We start from the raw sequence: 22,366 nt of genomic DNA on the forward strand, positions 1-22,366 counted from the left end.
GTTTCCTGTTAATTATTTTGCCTGATCTATTGCACGTTCGCGCAGCTGGACATTCAATACTCATCTTCAGTTACTTCACGCCCAATATTTATGTTACAATCTCTATTGTAGTGAGTAAAAATTTGACTAATGTCTTGTCACGTTCGTCACATATAACACTAACTAGCCGTCAAGCACACTATTGTTACCTTCTGAGAGGATTTCAAAGTTCGAACCTGCGTGTATCTAATGGAAAAGGGTATTGGACTATAATTTCGAATTTTGTGCAGTTAACCGTAAAACCAAATTTTAATTTGGAAATATGTAGTTGAGAAAATAGCATATTAGTTATTGAAGTTGCTTTAGTTGAAACTTCCCTTTGAATGGCAAACAGGATACAATCTGACGCAGTGCACTCTGTATTGTGTGTGTAGTAGTAGTTACCAATAACACACCAGTAAATTACGGAGAGAAAAATTCCACCTAGCTCACACTAATGATGGCCACAATCATTTCCATTACTTAATCAAAATACTGAAATACCACTGCATGAAGTGCAGAACTAATTTTGGACATGAGGGGCTTCTATCTTGACTGAGATGAATAACACAAATGTAGATGAATAACATGGTAAATACACTTTTTAAGCTCCTCTGCATATAGCAGTTTTTCTTAGCAACAGTAATAGTTCTTTTTCTTCTTGAAAGGAGGACAATATGATGGGAACCCATAAAATAGTATAGTTTCACTAGCCAAGGTTATTTGATTGTTGCTAAAATAAAAACTATCTCTGAAAATCTAACCATTCACTTAAATTAATTTTCAAGGTAATAAAATGCAACACTTGGCTTAATTAACTTCAAAAGGAACCATTTCTGATGTGTACCAAAACTACACTATCTTTGAAAATGTGCATGACTCCACTTCTAAGAATACTATCACAAATCGGCTCATTGAACATTTCTATGTACTTGTACTTTAACCACTTGTGAAGCAGGCATTCTTGCCAATAATATTTACTTAATCTTGCACTGTAATCCCACAAAACTACATTTTATAGTAAATTAAGGATGCTTTAGCAAAAGCCTATTCAACTTCACTTTGATGGTTTTAGCTTTTAAATAATTAAGGTTTTCACTTTCCTATTGATTAATCTTTAAATTTTTGTTCTTAAGCGTCCTACCTTAACAATTTCACTTGGAGTAGTCCATAAACAAAGCGCCCAAAATTTACTCTTACTTTAACTTTTACCACTCCTTTTACTTTAGACAAAAAATCACTTTTAAACATATGAATGCCATAATTGTTCGTTTAATTCAGAATACTCGGTTTTAGTAGCACTTATGGAGGACCCTGCGAAGGTTCGTGATCAGGAGTGAAGGTATGGTTTCGAACACGAATTAACGTTTTATGTGATTATTATTGAAACAACACACAAATTAATTGGTCAACGCCATCATAGATTACATAACTGAATGTATGAAGCCTGTGAAGCAGTGGCGAAGATTAGTGGCAGCCAAAATGGCGGATAATTGTACTTACGACTCTCGGTGCGTGAATGCTCTATAGTAAAATCTCTTCTTGGCGTCGGATTTTCAACATATTAGAGCCATTCCATTACTACGTCAATACCTAATAATAGCCTGGTCCACATCCGAGGCCTTTCTTAGCACTGTCGAGGTGTACCATGCTAAAGCTAGCCACACACTGCATGTCATTCACACAAAGGAGCCGCTCGGTTTGACCGGCAAACCCAACCTTTTACATCGCACCATGCCACTTTCACTGCAGACGGACTTGTCTGCAGCATTTACATGTTACAAATACAAGTGCCCCAAACATGAACCAGTATTTAACAAACATACTTCTTTCATCAATATATTCATACTACAACAATTTAAAATTTCAACATATTCTTTCGCTTTTTTCATATATACATTACAAAACTCTTAATTTTCTTGCCATAGATCGAGGAGTTCAAACATCACAGAATGCACACTTCATAAATTGCAGATACATACTTAATTAAAATAAACGTACGCCTAATCGATATAAGTGTTACAAGGTGTGAGCCATGTGCGGCTCGTGTTGATGCCGTTCCCAGCTTGGCATCTTGTAATAGCCACAAACAATGTTGCACACAATTAACGTCTGAAGGCCGGAATTATAAGTAGGAAAGTCAATAACATGTAGAAACATTAGAGTAAATTTTAAACAATTATGACAACTTGTCAAAATAAGACTGAATGATCCAGAGACAGTGCTCCCTGGATCGACCTGAGGAAGGTGACTACAGCTGTGTAAGTGGTGAGACAGACAGCCAAGAGTTGTACTCACATAACAGGGTGGCAACTCACACTGGGGGTACATTAAGCGCCGACCGAACGACTAACCAATCCTCGTAACGTCCGATCACTGGTAAAACGATGGAATATTTTTAGGCAAGAGCAAAGACACGGACAGCACCGCGTCTTCAAAAACACACCCAAGACCAAAAGAAGCACTAGAACCAAGGTAAACCTCCCCAAAACATATGCATAGTACAATTCAAGAGGCTGTCGAACTACACGCCATGTCGGACAGCATCAACACGACGAGGAAAGGTACACTACCAGGGCAGGTAACTGGGGCGTTAGCGGCCACAAGGCAGAAAATATCGCTGGTTGCCCTTCAGTAGAATAATACTAAATCCAAACTAACGTCAAGGAATAGAAGGCGGCTAATAGCTTCCGAAAACCTGTCAGTCTCCACATGTTGCTGTTGGTCTCACCGACCCTGGAAGCAGCAACACGCAAACAACATCGAGATATCAAACAGTGGAGGTTTCAGTACTGGACACGCTTCACTCAACTTCAAACGTCCTGGGTTCGGTCGTCGTCTACAGACCCTCGATCCGACAGTGCCTGCACGCCGCCAGTGGTCCCGCCCTGCCATTGCGCTGCGGACCTCCTAACTGCTCCGTCCCAAGCCGAACTCATCGGCGTTCACAACCCCTCACCAAATCCAGTACGCAGACAGCATAAAAATAACTGCTCATTCAAAACCACAAGATACACACGGATCCGGGAAAACAATTCCACCAACAACTCACAATACTGAATCCAGGCACTGTGAAACAACACGGACGAATTGGAAGTCGGCCCAAACACAGAGAAGCCAGAAGTGGTCGGAAGACCAAATGCACGTCGACCGCTGCGACGACCGACCGAAAGACCAAGCAACGGTCGTCCCCACTCAAGTCAGGCACGGGAAAGATCCCAGTATAATTTGTTACCTGACAACTTATTGCCATGAAACCAATTCCACGGGTCGACACACACACACACACACACACAAGTGAAAGTAGCACTAATCGAATATGACGGTCCATTCAACTAAAACTCGCTGAATCCCGTCTTTGACGTGGTCGTGCACTCTCACGACCACATCGGACAGTGCATGTGAGACGCCAGCGGTCGGGCGAGTACTGGCTGTCCGGTCCTCACTGCTGCTCTGTCCCAACTCCACTAGCTCGGCACACGACGACCTGGAAATACTAGAGGCCGCTCCAAAGATGGTACGACAGTAAGCGCGATCGATAAGCGCTGCTGCTGCCACTCACGGACAGACAAGGTGAGCAAACGTAGTGGAGCCAATGAACGCACTAAGAAAACGAGACGCCACTATCGATATTACAAGAGGCATCAACGTGAGTCGCACACGGCTCAAGCCGTCTGTGCCAACAGACAAGCAACACTGCGTGAACCTATAGCAGAAATCAACGTGGAACATTGCGTCCGCGGCTAAGCAACCGCTTTCCATGAAGTGGGGCCGGGGCTGTTCCTCAGATAAGTAACGTAGCTTGACATGGTACCACGGTACTTTAGGTTTTTATGTTTGATCGTGCCTTATTCTGGCATGTATTAGTTTATTTTATGCTTCTGAAGAAGACTAGATTACTCTAACTGAAACCTGGGTAAAGACCAGTAACTTTTCGCAACTGAGACGGATCTTTGACGTATTAATAGACTTCATGTTCCCAAACAACATTGCGTCATGTCACCACACCACAATTGTTCGCGATTGGTTTGAAGAACATTCAGAATATGTCGAGCGATTGCCTTAATCAATCAAATGGTTCAAATGGCTCTGAGCACTATGGGACTTAACTGCTGTGGTCATCAGTCCCCTAGAACTTAGAACTACTTAAACCTAACTAACCTAAGGACATCACATACTTCCATGCCAGAGACAGGATTCGAACCTGCGACCGCAACGGTCGCGCGGTTCCAGACTGAAGTGCCTAGAACCGCTCGGCCACACCGGCCGGCTCTAGCACAGATAACTGGGATTTCTGGGAGAAGGGAAAATGAAGGGAAGAAATAGACAGCAAAAGTACAGCAAGTAACATGTCTTACGTTAATTGGTGCCTCCGTTCTGTATTAATAAATCAAAAAGCTCAGCGGGCTGCGTGATTCAAATTCAACATAATGTTCAATCAACGAACGAGACACTTTTTCCCTGCTTTGCACAAGCGGAACGAAGAAACAGGCAGCAACAGGTACAATTATCTAAAGTGAGGCAGTTATCAATCCGACGATTGTTTTGAACACCACAGTACTTATTAGGTAGGGTCCAGTTGGAGGTAGTATGTCGTTGCCATCCTCCAATCTTTGAACTGACTTATCCATCCAGTTCTAGGGGAACCTACGGCTTAACGTGAATTAGAAACAACGGCGCAACTCGGCGTTTTTCACAAAGATAAAACAAGCGGTAAGTAGCACACAAAAATGCTGGGATTGACCAGAGATGGAACCAGAGACCTTTGGATTTGTGATCTGACACTTCGTTATTGAACTACTGAGCCATATAAGGGTTACCGAGTCATTTAATAACCAATCGTATGTGTAACACAGAAATGAGTAGAGGTAATTTAAATTATGAAGACAGATATTGCGTTTCGATCGACAGCGACCACTTCTTAATTTATTTAAGAAATGTTTAAATCGCCTTGATCACTGACACATATCCAATTTATTCTGTGAAAAAAAACGGAACTTCCATCCGGAACACACATTCCGGGAGGTGGGTGGCCATCGCAAGACAACGCCCACGGCAGGACCTCGCACAAGGTCGGCAGTGCAAGGTTCGCTACTTTCACGCATTGTGACGTACGCTTGGCCGACTTCGCATAAATAGCGGGCAGATACCAGACAGAAGCACATTTCGGCAGCAGCAGTAGCAGCAGCAGGAAGCAGCATAACCATGAACACCCTGGTACGTACCATTCTTACAGACTCTATGAGCAAATTCCTCGTTAGAGCCCCTTACGTTATCCTCTAACGAATAGCTACTGTTCTCTTATATTTCATCGTTAACGGTACATTTCTCAAGTCTAGTTGGAGCCAACATGAAATGTAACAAATTTTGTATATTCGCTAAGAAATTCGAAACTGCAAAGAAGGACTTAAATTTTCTTTGAAAATCTTGGAAAATGTATTAAATTCATAAAGGAAATTTGTGGGTAAAACTTATATCTCATTATAGTACTGCACAGCATTTACTGGTCGTAACCACGTAGTCTGAGACACAATGCAGCTGATTTCAGCTACAGTCTGTTAAGTAAGAGCGTGGTCGGAATGAAACGCAGATTGTAAAAGGTAACACCTTTTTTTCACAGCCTAGTTGAGGGAACGTACGTCCTTCGTTGAGTGTGCATAAAGCATTACTTTACTTTGAATTCTTGGCTGAGTTACACGAGAAGGTACATGATGAGTACAACTTCGTCATATTTTGAGGCTGGGTTTCTCTGTAGCCTCCGCAAAGGTCAGAAAATAAGTCAAATCACAGCGTCTAAAAATATGATGAAACCAATGTAATTTGTCCCAAGGTGTGTAACATTCTGTAACTTGCCTTATAAACGTGGATGACTGAAGAACGTGACTGAAGCGGTAAAGTGGCTCCAAAAGTGGAAAAAAATAATGTTAACCTTTTTTCGGTAAAACCTTCCTTAAAATTGCTTCAAGTGCAAGGAAAGCTCATTTTGAAATAGCTGTCAAAAAAAGTTTGTCGCATTTGGAGGTCTCTTCGCGGTGAATACGGGAGAAACTTCGTTTCAAACACGTCTCGGGTATGCCAAGCACTTAACGACGCTGCACGTGACGGGATGTGTTATTTATTGTAGTTGAATCCGTCTTTTGTTCATATATGATGTACGTATATGATCTAGGTTGTTGTCAAATACATTTTTCTACTGATTAACCCAACCATGATCATGCCTAAAAGACTGCACACGCTACCAGGATTGTAAAAGGCGAGTAAAGCCCATGTAAACTTTTGACGACGTTGTTAGGTACTTCAAACAGGATTGATAGCAGGAAAGTTGGCGATATTCTCGCAGAATATTTGGGTAAGGTTAACGAAACGACATTGAACGTAAGACGAGCAGCAATTCCACTGAATTTACTTGGGTTTCAGGAAACGTTTCGCTCTGTTGGAATAGGAGAAGTAGTTCTAAGTGTTACCTACTACGCACTTTACCGTGGTTTGTGGAACATTTATTGAACTGCAGACCTTGTTAGTTATGGAAACTAGGGCGAGTACTGATTTTAGTGGCATTCTGTATTTCAGATCGTCCTGAGTGCCATCCTGGCCGTTGCCGTGGCTAAGCCCGGCTACCTGGGCGCCGCCCCCGCAGCAGTCGTCGCCCCCGCCGCGTACGCCGCCCCCGCTGTGGTCGCCGCCCCCGTGCACGCCGGCTACGCCGCCTACGGCCCCGCCCCCGTCGCCGTGCGCTCCGACGGCTACCTGCTGGACACCCCTGCCGTCGCCGCCACCAGGGCCGCCCACCTGACCGCCGTCGCCCACACCCAGGCCCGTGACGCCGTCGTCAACGGCGCCGCCGCCCTGGCCGCCCACGCCGCCCACGCCTACGCTGCCCACGCTTACGCCGCCCCTGCTGTGGCGTACGCCGCCCCAGCCCATGTCGCCTATGCTGCTCCTGCAGCGTACGCCGCCCCCGGCGCTCTCGCTGCCGCCGCCCACCTCCACGCTAAGGCTGCTCTGCTGGGCTGAAATGTCGTCTGTACAAAAAGTGCTCATTTTGAAAATAATCTACAAAAAAATTAAATAAATATTTTAAATCACCATATTTCTCAACTTTTTTTCATTTCTGTGACCAGATAGTAATGCATCAGAATCATATTCTAGCTACTTACAAACTGTGTATCTACCTTTGGAAGTGAAACAGGAAACCATTGTTGGTACCAGCAACAATGAGAACACGTACTTGGTATTCTGTTTAGATCACACCGTCCTACTAACGTGCTGTTAAAGTAATACCAAATAATGTTTTCTGGCTGACAGCTGACACCTGAGTCAGGGAGGTATTGCACATATACAGGGTGTTACAACAAGGTACGGCCAAACTTTCAGGAAACATTCCTCACACTCAAAGAATGAAAATATGTTACGTGGACATGTGTCCGGAAACGCTTACTTTCCATGTTAGAGCTCATTTTATTACTACTCTTCAAATCACATTAATCATGGAATGGAAACACAGAGCAACGGAACGTACCAGCCTGACTTCAAACACTTTGTTACAGAAAATGTTCAAAATGTCCTCCGTAAGCGAGGATGCATGCATCCACCCTCCGTCGCATGGAATCCCTGATGCGATGATGCAGCCCTGGAGTATGGCGTATTGTATCACAGCCGTCCACAATACGAACACGAAGAGTGTCTACATTTGGTACCGGGGTTGCGTAGACAAGAGCTTTCAAATGCCCCCATAAATGAAAGTCAAGAGGGTTGAGGTCAGGAGAGCGTGGAGGCCATGGAATTGATCTGCCTCTACCAGTCCATCGGTCACCGATTCTGTTGTTGAGAAGCGTACGAACACTTCGACTGAAATGTGCAGGAGCTCCATCGTGCATGAACCACATGTTGTGTCATACTTGTAAAGGCACATGTTCTAGCAGCACATGTAGAGTATCCCGTATGAAATCATGATAACGTACTCCATTGAGCGTAGGTGGAAGGACATGGGGCCCAATCAAGACATCACGAACAATGCCTGCCCAAACATTCACAGAAAATCTGTGTTGATGACATGATTGCACAATTGCGTGCGGATACTCGTCAACCCACACATGTTGATTGTGAAAATTTACAATTTGATCACGTTGGAATGAAGCTTCATCCGTAAAGAGAACATTTGCACTGAAATGAGCAGTGACTCATTGTTGGATGAACCATTCGCAGAAGTGTACCCGTGGAGGCCAATCAGCTGCTGATAGTGCCTGAACACGCTGTACATGGTACGGTATCAACTGGTTCTCCCGTAGCACTCTCCATACAGCGACGTGGTCAACGTTACCATGTACAGCAGCAAATTCGCTGACGCTGGCATTAGGGTTATCGTCAACTGCACGAAGAATTGCCTCGTCCATTGCAGGTGTCCTCGTCGTTCTAGGTCTTCCCCAGTCGCGAGTCATAGGCTGGAATGTTCCGTGCTTCCTAAGACGCCGATCAATTGCTTCGAACGTCTTCCTGTCGGGACACCTTCGTTCTGGAAATCTGTCTCGATACAAACGTACCGCGCCACGGCTATTGCCCCGTGCTAATCCATACATCAAATGGGCATCTGCCAACTCCGCATTTGTAAACATTGCACTGACTGCAAAACCACGTTCGTGATGAACACTAACCTGTTGATGGTACGTACTGATGTGCTTGATGCTAGCAATGAGTCGCATGTCAACGGAAGCACCGAAGTCAACATTACCTTCCTTCAATTGGGCCAACTGGCGGTGAATCGAGGAAGTACAGTACATACTGACGAAAGGGCGGTGAATCGAGGAAGTACAGTACATACTGACGAAACTAAAATGAGCTCTAACATGGAAATTAAGCGTTTCCGGACACATGTCCACATAACATCTTTTCTTTATTTGTGTGTGAGGAATGTTTCCTGAAAGTTTGGTCGTACCTTTTTGTAACACCCTGTATATGAAACAACGTATGTTAATGTTTTGTAGGTTATGCTTTGGCAGCAGTCTTTTCAACCATAATAGTATATGACCGCCCTCCCAGATAGCTGAGTGGTTAGCGTGGCTTTCTGTCACGCCAAGGGGCTCGGGTTCGATTCCTGGCTGGGTCGGAGATTTTCTCCTCTCAAGGACTGCGTGTTGTGTAGTCCTCATTATCATTTCATCATCATCAGTGGAAGGCAACGGAAACCACCGCTGAATCACTTTCCTAGACGCTCATGCAGTGGATCTCTCTGACGAGGCTTCCCCTATGACAAGACATCCCGTAAGGCAGAACACAAAGTCAGACAGTATATGACTGAGTTACATAGTGATGTTGGGCATTACAATGACGATCCATACACGTACTCTCAGTATCTGCTTTTTTAAAAATAGTCGTGGTAAAAAGACAGTCTTTAAATTAAGTATTAACCATCGAAAAATAATACTGTGACTTCATATAAAAATGAGGGTTCCCAGAAAAATTGTTTTTTGAAATTTGTGGTAAGATCTTAAGACGTTCAATGAACTCGAAAGTAAAGTTCTATGTACTGACTTGGCAGAAAATCCTAAGAAATTTTGGTCTTATGTCAAAGCGGTAGGTGGATCAAAACAAAATGTCCAGACACTCTGTGACCAAAATGGTACTGTAACAGAGGATGACAGACTAAAGGCCAAAATACTAAATGTCTTTTTCCAAAGCTGTTTCACAGAGGAAGACTGCACTGTAGTTCCTTCTCTAGATTGTCACACAAATGACAAAATGGTAGATATCGAAATAGACGACAGAGGGATAGAGAAACAATTAAAATCGCTCAAAAGAGGAAAGGCCGCTGGACCTGATGGGATACCAGTTCGATTTTACAACAGAGTACGTGAAGGAACTTGCCCCCCTTCTTGCAGCGGTGTACCGTAGGTCTCTAGAAGAGCGTAGCGTTCCAAAGGATGGGAAAAGGGCACAGGTCATCCCCGTTTTCAAGAAGGGACGTTGAACACATGTGCAGAACTATAGACCTATATCTCTAACGTCGATCAGTTGTAGAATTTTGGAACACGTATTATGTTCGAGTATAATGACTTTTCTGGAGACTAGGAATCTACTCTGTAGGAATCAGCATGGGTTTCGAAAAGAACGGTCGTGTGAAACCAAGCTCGCGCTATTCGTCCACGAGACTCAGAGGGCCATAGACACGGGTTCACAGGTAGGTGCCGTGTTTCTTGACTTCCGCAAGGCGTTCGATACATTTCCCCACAGTCGTTTAATGAACAAAGTAAGAGCATATGGACTATCAGACCAATCGTGTGATTGGATTGAAGAGTTCCTAGATAACAGAACGCAGCATGTCATTCTCAGTGGAGAGAAGTCTTCCGAAGTAAAAGTGATTTCAGGTGTGCCGCAGGGGAGTGTCATAGGACCAGCCGGCCGGAGTGGCCGAGGCTTTCTAGGCGCTACAGTCTGGAACCGCGAGACCGCCACGGTCGTAGGTTCGAATCTTGCCTCGGGCAGGGATGTGTGTGATCGGTTCGAATCCTGCCTCGGGCATGGATGTGTGTGATGTCCTTAGGTTAGTTAGGTTTAAGTAGTTCTAAGTTCTAGGGGACTGATGACTTCAGAAGTTAAGTCCCATAGTGCTCAGAGCCATTTGAACCATTTTTTTTTGTCATAGTGTAACGCTACCGCCCTTAAACGGACGTGTGTTAGCTCTATAAAGCCTGTACTGTAATAAGTTCACGGGCTTCACCTTATAACCAAGGATTTTAGTACATAAATTGACCGCGTGTGCCTAATAGAAGCAAGATCGGACTTGTAATCAGTCGATAACTACAGTGATGCATCAAGCAAATGTAAAGCATAATTGCTCGTTTGCATGGACAAGAAGTATACACAGTAGATGCTACCTATAATTAATGATTCGGTCGCCAGCCTACTTAGGCAATGAGTGAGCTTTTCCTTGTACAAGTGGGTGCATGTACAAGCATAGTAACACGTAGTAATGATGCGTTATATGGCAAAATTTGGACCCGGAAAAATCCACTGAACTAAAGCTTTCTCTTTTTGTACTAATTTGGACGAGCTAAATTCACACAACACCACACAGCAATGATTATTACGAACTGCATTTTGTATATTGATCAGACTGAAATCGGGCATAGATTTTCCTAGAGTGCACAGTTTTGAAAACACACATACAATGTCACTATTGAAATTGGGAAAACAACACTAATACACTTAGGTTCAATAAAGGACTTAAATTTACAGGTCAAATATGATCAGCACATTTCAAAGTTTGAAAGAATGAACAAGAGAAGGGAGGGGGGGACCCTGAAACTGTTATGGTCGTTATACTGAAACTGTTAAGTACTAAAAGGCAAATTAACACTCAAATTTATCAATCAATGGATAACTACTCTTTTGTCTTACTTCTGAATAATTTAACTGTCCTTAGTTCTGTCTCAAGTTAATTAAATAGCATCGCTAACTCAATTCAAAAAACTCTCTTTCAGTTTAGTCATACTTTTGTCTTTTACCAACATTTGCAATAATTCACAGAACTTTTAAATTTCTTTATAGCAAAAGTTTGACTGCTGATAATTCTCATTTACACTAATTATAAACTTTCAGTTCAGGATACTCGGGCTGCACAATACGAGGTAAGGATCCTGTCTAGGTCAGTGATCAGGATAAGTCATGGCTAAGGCAATTCTGGTAAAAGTCACGTTATTATTGAACGGTTAGAAACATTTTCGACACTGGTCCACGCAAATACACTTCTCAAGATGAAATAAATGTTTGACCTGTGCAAGTCGGTGCGGCGGTTGGCGGGCAGCGAGGTAGCGGGCAGCACGGCACACATACAAGCGCGGCTAAGGCTCACGCTACATAGGCACTTTCCATCTTCTTAGCGTCGTAATCTTTCCAATTTTGTGCCTCAGAATATAGCCATGCCAAGTAGTCGTCGGAATCGGTTCATCCGAGGCTCAATGGAATCCACTTTTCCTGGGTAGCCGCCTCGGTACAGTACGTGTTCCTCTGACCGATTCACAACTCCGACTCTTACTGATGCTCGCCTCCGACTGACTACTGAGCCCGTTGTGCCGAACCGCGCCCAGTGTGCGTTTTCCCGCGCTCGCCTGCCTCCACCTTCTCCCTCTCCCCTACAGGTAGGGTATTCACCACAGGTTTTCTACTACACATATCCTAATGCATTACCTACGTATGGACCAAGTGTTTAAATTACAATTTCCACATTTTACAATAGTTTTAACATTAAGTACACTTTCTTTTGATTATCACATCATTTGAAATCTAACATAACTAATAATATTCATTTCAAAAGTTACTCACAGTTTCTTTAACATCACGAAAAGAGCAAGAAATTAAATCAACCATTTTTCACACTAATTTAGAGAAATTCATAAAGAAAAAAATTATTATATGTACAGTTGTCGTTACACGTGCCCCTGTTTCCAGAAAATTTTGCTTAAGTCCAAATTTTATGGGAACACTAAATCTTACAATTATACAGTGGTTCTGAACCTTTACTTAAATGTCCAAAAGATTTACACTACATATGTCCTTCTACTCCCTGTATATAAGTTTACACTCTTTTAACACTTCAAGAATAATTATTTATCATTTACTCAAGTGCCTTTTGCACAGTCCAACTTCTCATCATAACATTACTAAAATAGTAATTTAATTAATTCTTCTAATTTTCTCAAAGAAATAATTTAAATTTTGGAATACAAACATTTAACTACAAAAACAATTGCATATTTTGTACACACTATAAGATAATTTGTCGCTGCTTGCTTTGAATAGCAGTCCATTTCCTTACTTACTAAACAAAATACACACACATATATTCAAAAAAATTAACTACACATATTTGCTGCCTATTGTGCGGGTTTGGGCAGTCCTTTTCACTTCATATTATCACATCTCCTGGATCATATTTACAATTTTCCATCGACTATTTATCTGCCCTCATTGGTATTTGGCAGTCCTTCATATCATGGTTCATACACTGCCCATTTTCATTTTTGACAGTCCCATCTTTTATCTGGCTGATAGCATTTATCCTTTCATTTCAGTCCCTTTCTCCATATATTTTTACAGTTACAGTACAATTGGTAATCTGAAACTCACATAACTACATTAGCACACTTTCAAGGGTATACAGACATTTACAAAGATTAGTTACATTTAGAATAACTTGGGTTCAGCATAAGATACAGCACATTTATTGCCAGTCGCTTTCTGATTATTCTTATCTCACTCATTTCTAGGAACATACAGTTTCAGGTCCACAATATTTCTTACACCTAAAGGTCTTTTGGATTTTGGGTAGATCAGGTAGTAAGCATTGTCGTGTGGAATATTCTGTATTATATATGGTCCATTATAAATATATTTAAATTTTGAAATTTCATGGTTTAGTTCACTAGAATTTTCGTGGGTTTTTAAAAGAACATAATCTCCAATTTTAAATTTTGAAACTTTTAAATTTTTATTGTGTCTTTTAGATCTAGATTCAGCTTTTTGCTTTGCCCTTTTTATCACCAATTCTTTCTTTTGATCCAATCCCAAACTTGTACAAGGTGGAAACTCTAGTTTTTCTTCAATTAAACTTTTACTACTTCTGTCTAACAAAATTTCTTCCGGTGGAAATCCTGTAGTTTCATGATGTAATGTGTTCATGACATTCTCAAAATCCGATATAAATCTGCCCCAGGCTCTATGATTGTGACTGCAGTATGTTCTACACAATCTCCCGATTTCTCGCATGTACCTTTCAACCGGGTTGCTTGCAGGATGGTAGGCGGCAATATATTTAACCTCCACACCAACTTTCTCCATTCCCTCCTTCCAAATTTTGGATATGAAATGGGGTCCATTGTCAGATAGTACTGCTTTTGGTTTCCCGATGGTCCTGAAGTATTCGACCATCCTACTAAATACAGCTTTTGCTGTCGCCCTTTTCAAGGGGTATAATTTCACAAATTTTGAAAATACTTCCAAATTCACCAAAATATATGCACAATTTCCCGAAGTCTTTGGGAGGGGACCATATAAATCCACCGATAATAAGTGTAGGGTGTCTTCAGGCAACGTACTTTGCATTTGTCCCCTACTAGTTTTGTTCGGCACTTTGGCCTTTTGGCAGACATCACATGACTTAATTCGTTCCTTTACCTTCTTACTCATATTACCAGTAATCACTATTACATTATTCAATTTATCTGAACACTTCTTTGGCCCACTATGCCCCAATGCTAAATGAAAATAGTCTATGACCTCGGTATCAAACTGGTGTGACCAACATACTCTCCATTCCTCAGTGGCTAAATCTTTCCTCCTATTTTCTACATCTTTCACTAAACCATTCAGATCTTGCCAACGTTTCGTTTCATCAGGTGGCTTTTTAGGTTTTGAAACTTCGAAGTCTTTAGCAAGGTATAACATTTCCTGTTCTGCTATAATTTTATGAGGTGGTTCTTTTTGTTCCTGTAATTTACACTCCTTCAAAACATTTATTAAGGCGCGCCCCAGTATAGTATCATCTGGAGGTTCCTGCAAATTATGCCCCTGTTTTACATTACTGAATAATTCATTCGGTTTTTGCCCACTTCTATTTACTGTATCTTGCCCTGGAAAATTTTCACTAATTTTCTCATACCCTCTTTCAGTAAAAGTATATTTACTTTCGTCTACACCTAAAAATTCATCTTCACTAGAATCACCACTACCTTCTTCCTCAACATCAGATTCACTTAAGTACGCTACTTTTGCACAATAGGGAGAGTTAGTACATTCATTTTCGTCCGTATTTGCGTACCTTTCATCATCCGAACTATCGTCGGAATCCGACCATTCCGGATCGCTTTCAGGTTCTAACATAAAAGCTTTTCTGAGACAGGCACTAAGTTCCTCCTCTGTATTGTCGTCAGGCTTGGATTTCAATTCAATCTCCTCTTTTGGCAATACGGCCTCATCCTCAGCTTTATTCACTTCCACTGTGACTTCATATTCGGTGTAATCCTCGTGGACTTTGATTACTTTCAGGTAATCATCTGCCCCTTCTCCACGGTGCCTCTCGGTAGCAGCTTGTACCATTGGCGGACTGTTAGCAGAAGTTATTTCTTCGTCAATGCTGAGGATTTCATCCTCCAAATCCTTCCTATCCTTAATCTGCATCCTATTGGCGGCACGCGTACTTTGCGCGGCGCTATTTATTCTCTCCTCTTCCAATTCGGGCCACGTCACCTTATCGACGTCCCTATCATTTCCTTTCCTATTAACTACCTTCTTCGCCTCATACTCCTTAAAATCCTCCCACTCACATTGCTTTAGGCCCTTGTACAGATTATCGATCTGCACACGCCAATCAGTTACTTCTGCTAATTCATCCTCGCCTTTATTTTCATTGCAAACACTGCTAACCGCATCTCTCTGTGTATTCACAGTTTCCTTTATCGTTTCCTTTGCCACAGAATTATTACTCGTAAAGTTTTCATTAGCTCTGACAGCTATTTTCGTATCTACTGCTGCCGTATTTCTAGCGGCTTCTTTCTTAACAGATGTTCTGCTAGGCTGGGCCGTTGCCCTCTGATGCTCCACTCGCCTGTTAACCTGTAGCGTTCTGTGCGGCAGAAATGACTCATTCTGGCTCGCAGCTGACGCTTGTTTCGCCACCACACGCCGCGGCGTTCCATTCCTGTCCCTAGCCTGTCTCATTACATTACGGTCGGTCCAGTATCTTTTTTCAAATCGGGGCCGGTATGTATTGTCCGCTTCCGTTTGGCCCGCAACGTTCGCGGAAATTAGTTTCCCGCGTCGTTATTATTTTGCGCGGTATACTCTCTACCGCGACCTGAATAATTTCCTCTGCCTCTTCCTCTGCCTCTTCCTCTTTGTATTACATTGACGCGAAATCCATCGCCGTCGTTTCGTTCGTCATTGTATCGGTTATTATGGTTACCAAAGTTTTGATAATTGGCACGACTTGCGCGCCAATGGTCTTCGTCTTCGACCCTTTCTAGAAATGCTTGGAAGCTACGATGATTGCTTCCTACATACATCTTTGAATCCTCCGGAAGCTTTTTATATAGCTCCCAGATAATTTCTGAATCTGATCTTCTACCTCTTAAGTGTGTCAATTTTCGGTACCAATGCTCGCAGAAATCTTTCAAAGAATTTCTGCCCCTGTTATCATGAAGCTTGGCCATGATAAATTCGCGCCATAAATGATCCTGCTTTTGTTCGGACCAATATTCTTCCGTAAATCTCTGCCTAAATTCTTCGAACGTCATTCGTTCGGTATTTAAATTTATTACCCAGCGCTTAGCATCACCTGCTAAGGCGCTAATTACAACATTTATCTTTTCCTGATCAGACAAGTGCTCAGGGAATACTCTCTCGCAATTTTTGATAAAATCTAACGGATGCCACCCGTTATGTTTCTTGGCTGGATCGAAGCGTTCCTCGCCTTCTAACAGCTTTGTAATCGGTGTGCCATTACAGACAACACCAGGCCTATCTTTAATTTTATTCTCAAGGTCAAAAATTTTGTCTTGAATTTTCGAAGAATTTTGTTCACATTCGGTAACTCTCTCGCCTAAATCTTTTTCAGTGTCTGAAACTGCCCTTTTCAACTGTGAAATTCCTTGTTGACATTCGTTTACGATCTCAGTTTTGAGACCGAAAACTTTTTCGTCTACTTTTGTTTCTACCAGGGGCTCTACTTTCTCTTGTATGTTGAGAATTTCAACATCGAACCTACTGTTAATGTTAACAATTTCCCCCTGCATAGTGTCCATATTTTTGTTAATGGTGTCAATTTCAAATTTCATAGTATTTACCACAGAACTTAAATTACCCACCTTTTGTTCTACCTGTTCTATTTGTTTACTAATTTTAATTCCCTGTCCTTCAACCTGTGCTTTAATCCGATCACTCTGTGTTTTGAGCTGCTCTGCAACGTGTGTTTTAAGTTGATTAACCTGATTGCCGACTTGTTTTTGAAGTTGCTCATTTTGTGTTTTGAGCTGACGACCCTGTGTTTTGAGTTGCTCGTCAACGAGTGTTTTCAGCTGTTGATTCTGGGTTTTGAGCTGATGGCCCTGCGTTTTGAGCTGCTCATCAACGTGCGTTTTAAGTTGCACATTCTGTCCTGCAATTTGTTTGGTTAATTGTTCAAATAAGTCATTCATGCTTAAAATTTTTACACTGTTTTGTTCTACGGAATCCTTGTGTTCCGGTTCTACTTCAGAAGTTTCTTTCGGTTCTTTCTTTATCTGTGGTGAATCGAATATGTCAGTGGATTCGTTCACGTACCCACTATCATCTACAAAGTCACCCTCTACTTCCTGTTTCATTCCTTGCTGCGTTCGAGGCGATCTTGCCATTTCAATCTGTTCGTTAACGTGTTCGTGGTATTGTATGTACGCCAATTGTCTTCTGCTAATGCCATCTGTTATCTGGCCGCGTAAACTCCGGCTACTGCCAGCCGCATTCTCCATTTCGCCCGGCGCATCTACCCTGCCTACATTCCCGTCCATATCGAATGGCAACTACAACACAGTGTTATACTTGACGCTCACTGTAATTTATTTTACTGAACTTTATTGCTATTCGTGCCACTGAACATCCACTGTTCGATCTTTACGTTAATTTGTAATCGACAACAACTGGATGTCCTGTCACCGGGAAGCCACGTGTAACGCTACCGCCCTTAAACGGACGTGCGTTAGCTCTATAAAGCCTGTACTGTAATAAGTTCACGGGCTTCACCTTATAACCAAGGATTTTAGTACATAAATTGACCGCGTGTACCTAATAGAAGCAAGATCGGACTTGGAATCAGTCAATAACTACAGTGATTCATCAAGCATATGTAAAGTATAATTGCTCGTTCGCATGGACAAGAAGTATACACAGTAGATGCTACCTATAATTAATGATTCGGTCGCCAGCCTACTTAGGCAATGAGTGAGCTTTTCCTTGTACAAGTGGGTGCATGTACAAGCATAGTAACACGTAGTAATGATGCGTTATATGGCAAAATTTGGACCCGGAAAAATCCACTGAACTAAAGCTTTCTCTTTTTGTACTAATTTGGACGAGCTAAATTCACACAACACCACACAGCAATGATTATTACGAACTGCATTTCGTATATTGATCAGACTGAAATCGGGCATAGATTTTCCTAGAGTGCACAGTTTTGAAAACACACATACAATGTCACTATTGAAACTGGGAAAACAACACTAATACACTTAGGTTCAATAAAGGACTTAAATTTACAGGTCAAATATGATCAGCACATTTCAAGGTTTGAAAGAATGAACAAGAGAAGGGAGGGGGGGACCCTGAAACTGTTATGGTCGTTATACTGAAACTGTTAAGTACTAAAAGGCAAATTAACACTCAAATTTATCAATCAATGGATAACTACTCTTTTGTCTTACTTCTGAATAATTTAACTGTCCTTAGTTCTGTCTCAAGTTAATTAAATAGCATCGCTAACTCAATTCAAAAAACTCTCTTTCAGTTTAGTCATACTTTTGTCTTTTACCAACATTTGCAATAATTCACAGAACTTTTAAATTTCTTTATAGCAAAAGTTTGACTGCTGATAATTCTCATTTACACTAATTATAAACTTTCAGTTCAGGATACTCGGGCTGCACAATACGAGGTAAGGATCCTGTCTAGGTCAGTGATCAGGATAAGTCATGGCTAAGGCAATTCTGGTAAAAGTCACGTTATTATTGAACGGTTAGAAACATTTTCGACACTGGTCCACGCAAATACACTTCTAAAGATGAAATAAATGTTTGACCTGTGCAAGTCGGTGCGGCGGTTGGCGGGCAGCGAGGTAGCGGGCAGCACGGCACACATACAAGCGCGGCTAAGGCTCACGCTACATAGGCACTTTCCATCTTCTTAGCGTCGTAATCTTTCCAATTTTGTGCCTCAGAATATAGCCATGCCAAGTAGTCGTCGGAATCGGTTCATCCGAGGCTCAATGGAATCCACTTTTCCTGGGTAGCCGCCTCGGTACAGTACGTGTTCCTCTGACCGATTCACAACTCCGACTCTTACTGATGCTCGCCTCCGACTGACTACTGAGCCCGTTGTGCCGAACCGCGCCCAGTGTGCGTTTTCCCGCGCTCGCCTGCCTCCACCTTTTCCCGCTCCCCTACAGGTAGGGTATTCACCACAGGTTTTCTACTACACATATCCTAATGCATTACCTACGTATGGACCAAGTGTTTAAATTACAATTTCCACATTTTACAATAGTTTTAACATTAAGTACACTTTCTTTTGATTATCACATCATTTGAAATCTAACATAATTAATAATATTCATTTCAAAAGTTACTCACAGTTTCTTTAACATCACGAAAAGAGCAAGAAATTAAATCAACCATTTTTCACACTAATTTAGAGAAATTCATAAAGAAAAAAATTATTATATGTACAGTTGTCGTTACAATAGGACCGTTGCTATTCAGAAAATACATAAATGACCTTATGGATGATATCGGAAGTTCACTGAGGCTTTTTGCAGATGATGCTGTGGTGTATCGAGAAGTTGTAACAATGGAAAATTGTACTGAAATGCTGGAGGATCTGCAGCGAATTGACGCATGGTGCAGGGAATGGCAATTCAATCTCAATGTAGACAAGTGTAATGTGCTGCGAATACATAGAAAGATAGATCCCTTATCATTTAGCTACAAAATAGCAGGTCAGCAACTGGAAGCAGTTAATTCCATAAATTATCTGGGAGTACGCATTAGGAGTGATTTAAAATGGAATGATCATATAAAGTTGATCGTCGGTAAAGCAGATTCCAGACTGAGATTCATTGGAAGAATCCTAAGGAAATGCAATCCGAAAACAAAGGAAGTAGGATTCAGTACGCTTGCTCGCCCACTGCTTGAATACTGTTCTGCAGTGTGGGATCCGTACCAGACAGGGTTGATAGAAGAGATAGAGAAGATCCAACGGAGAGCAGCGCGCTTCGTTACAGGATCATTTAGTAATCGCGAAAGCGTTACGGATATGATAGATAAACTCCAGTGGAAGACTTTGCAGGGGAGACGCTCAGTAGCTTTTGATAAAGTTTCGTGAACATGCCTTCACCGAAGAGTCAAGCAGTATATTGCTCCCTCCTACGTATATCTCGCGAGGAGACCATAAGGATAAAATCAGAGAGATTAGAGCCCACACAGAAGCATACCGACAATCCTTCTTTCCACGAACAATACGAGACTGGAATAGAAGGGAGAACCGATAGAGCTACTCAGGGTACCCTCCGCCACACACCGTCAGGTGGCTTGCGGAGTATGGATGTAGATGTAGACCAAACTGCTGAGGCCATCGGTCCCTAAGCTTACACACTACTTAATCTAACTTATGCTAAGGACAACATACACATCCAAGCCCGACGGAGGACTCCAATTTCCGACGAGGGGAGCGCGCGAACCGTAACAGGACTCCGTGCGGCTTCCAGAATGAATTTGTCGCTCTGCTGTGGAGTACTGACCGTTCGAGTCTTGGTCAGGCACACATTTTTAATCTGCCAGTAAGTTTAAAAAGGAGAGTTATCATCTTTAAAGATGATGTCTCATGTCACTAACAGGAATCCGAAGCGCATCTTGGCCTTAACGAAATCTGCCATATGGTATCAGCTCACATCAGCAGCCGTTGGCACATGAGTTGAGTGGAGCAGTACTGTCGACCACGATAGGCATCAAAAGTATCCGTCTTATGAATTAAGAAAATGATTTAGTAGAGACATGCAGAGATGATATACTAATTTATAAATGCATAACAACACAGTTTTTCTGTGTACTCACTTGCGAGGAGATTTCTTCTTTTATAGGCTATTGTTATTATGCTGTTGTTAATATTTTCTGACTTATCATTCTACCATTCAGCGATATAACAAGCCTGTCAGTGTTCAATTTATGGAGCTTTAGAAATACCTATCATACATAGTTTTTACACAATGTAATTTATTGTACATTCTACAAATTTATATTCATTTCTCTCGTTATGTTCTCCCCTTACGGTATACATATGACAATGAGCAGAATGAGCCACCCGCTCTACGGGACTTGTAAGTCGTGATCTCCGTTCAACAAGGAAATCTTGCTATCTCGAGACCTCGGAGGTGTTTCTATCACAGGTATGAATTCACGGTTCTCTGGGTTTATCTACAACCCAATGACGATGGTGACTGAATATCGACTGACATACTTGACAGCCCCCGGCAAATAAACTATGGCGCAGCCACACTCTTGTGTTTCAGTTTCAGCTGGACCGGTTGCGAAAAGGACCTCCATTCAGGCCCATACTAACAATAGAGCACCGTAAGGAGCTACGCAACCAAACTGCCTATGGTTCAAATAGCTCTGAGCACTATGGGACTTAACATCTGTGGTCATCAGTCCCCTAGAACTTAGAACTACTTAAACCTAACTAACCTAAGGACATCACACACATCCATGCCCGAGGCAGGATTCGAACCTGCGACCGTAGCAGTCCCGCGGTTCCGGACTAAACTGCTTATGATTGGAAAAGCAGTCATCTCTTCTGAGACAAATTTTAGCGTTCCATCGAATAATAGACGCCACTGTATCCGTCGGAAAACGTAGAAGAACAAATTATCTGTTTATACTGCTAGTCCGCAGCTCGTGGACGTGCGGTAGCGTTCTCGCTTCCCGCGCCCGTGTTCCCGTGTTCGATTCCCGGCGGGGTCAGGGATTTTCTCTGCCTCTTGATGACTGGGTGTAGTGTGATGTCCTTAGGTTAGTTAGGTTTAAGTAGTTCTAAGTTATAGGGGACTGATGACCATAGATGTTAAGTCCCATAGTGCTCAGAGCCATTTTTGTTTCCACTGCTGGACGCTAGACCTGTGTTTGGGTTGGAAGATTACATCCCCATGCACCCATCTTCATATAATCTATGTTGGTCCATCATGGCCAGTGGACATTGGCTGGTTAAGTAATTGTGAAGACAACCAATTTCGGCATTTCGTTATGGGGCCTGAAGATGGCATAATGAAATGGCGAAACTGGCCACATTCACAATAAAATAAGATAATATCTTAAAGTACACAGCTGTGGTTGTTCAAATGTTCAAATGTGTGTGAATTCCTAGGGGACCAAACTGCTGAGGTCATCGGTCCCTAGGTTTACACACTACTTAAACTAACTTAAAACTAACAACAACAACACACACACACACACACACACACACACACACACACACACACACACACACCCATGGCGGAGGGAGGGCTCGAACCTCCAGTTCGAGGGGCTGCGCAATCCCTGACATGATGCCGCAAACC

General features: G+C 42.2%; 1 protein-coding gene across 1 annotated transcript in view; it reads left to right on the top strand.

Annotated features, from left to right (window-relative positions):
• The first annotated feature begins 5,163 nt into the window (after nt 1-5,163).
• The window catches only part of LOC126253602 (cuticle protein 16.5-like), a 231,402-nt gene continuing 214,199 nt past the window's right edge, over nt 5,164-22,366 (top strand). The window contains exons 1-2 of the mRNA XM_049955051.1: nt 5,164-5,235; nt 6,589-6,765. Coding sequence (XP_049811008.1) covers nt 5,224-5,235; nt 6,589-6,765 — 189 coding nt within the window. The 5' untranslated portion in view covers nt 5,164-5,223. The remainder of the gene's footprint in view (nt 5,236-6,588; nt 6,766-22,366) is intronic.

Source organism: Schistocerca nitens, chromosome 4, assembly GCF_023898315.1.
Source record: "Schistocerca nitens isolate TAMUIC-IGC-003100 chromosome 4, iqSchNite1.1, whole genome shotgun sequence".
NCBI lineage: Eukaryota > Metazoa > Arthropoda > Insecta > Orthoptera > Acrididae > Schistocerca > Schistocerca nitens.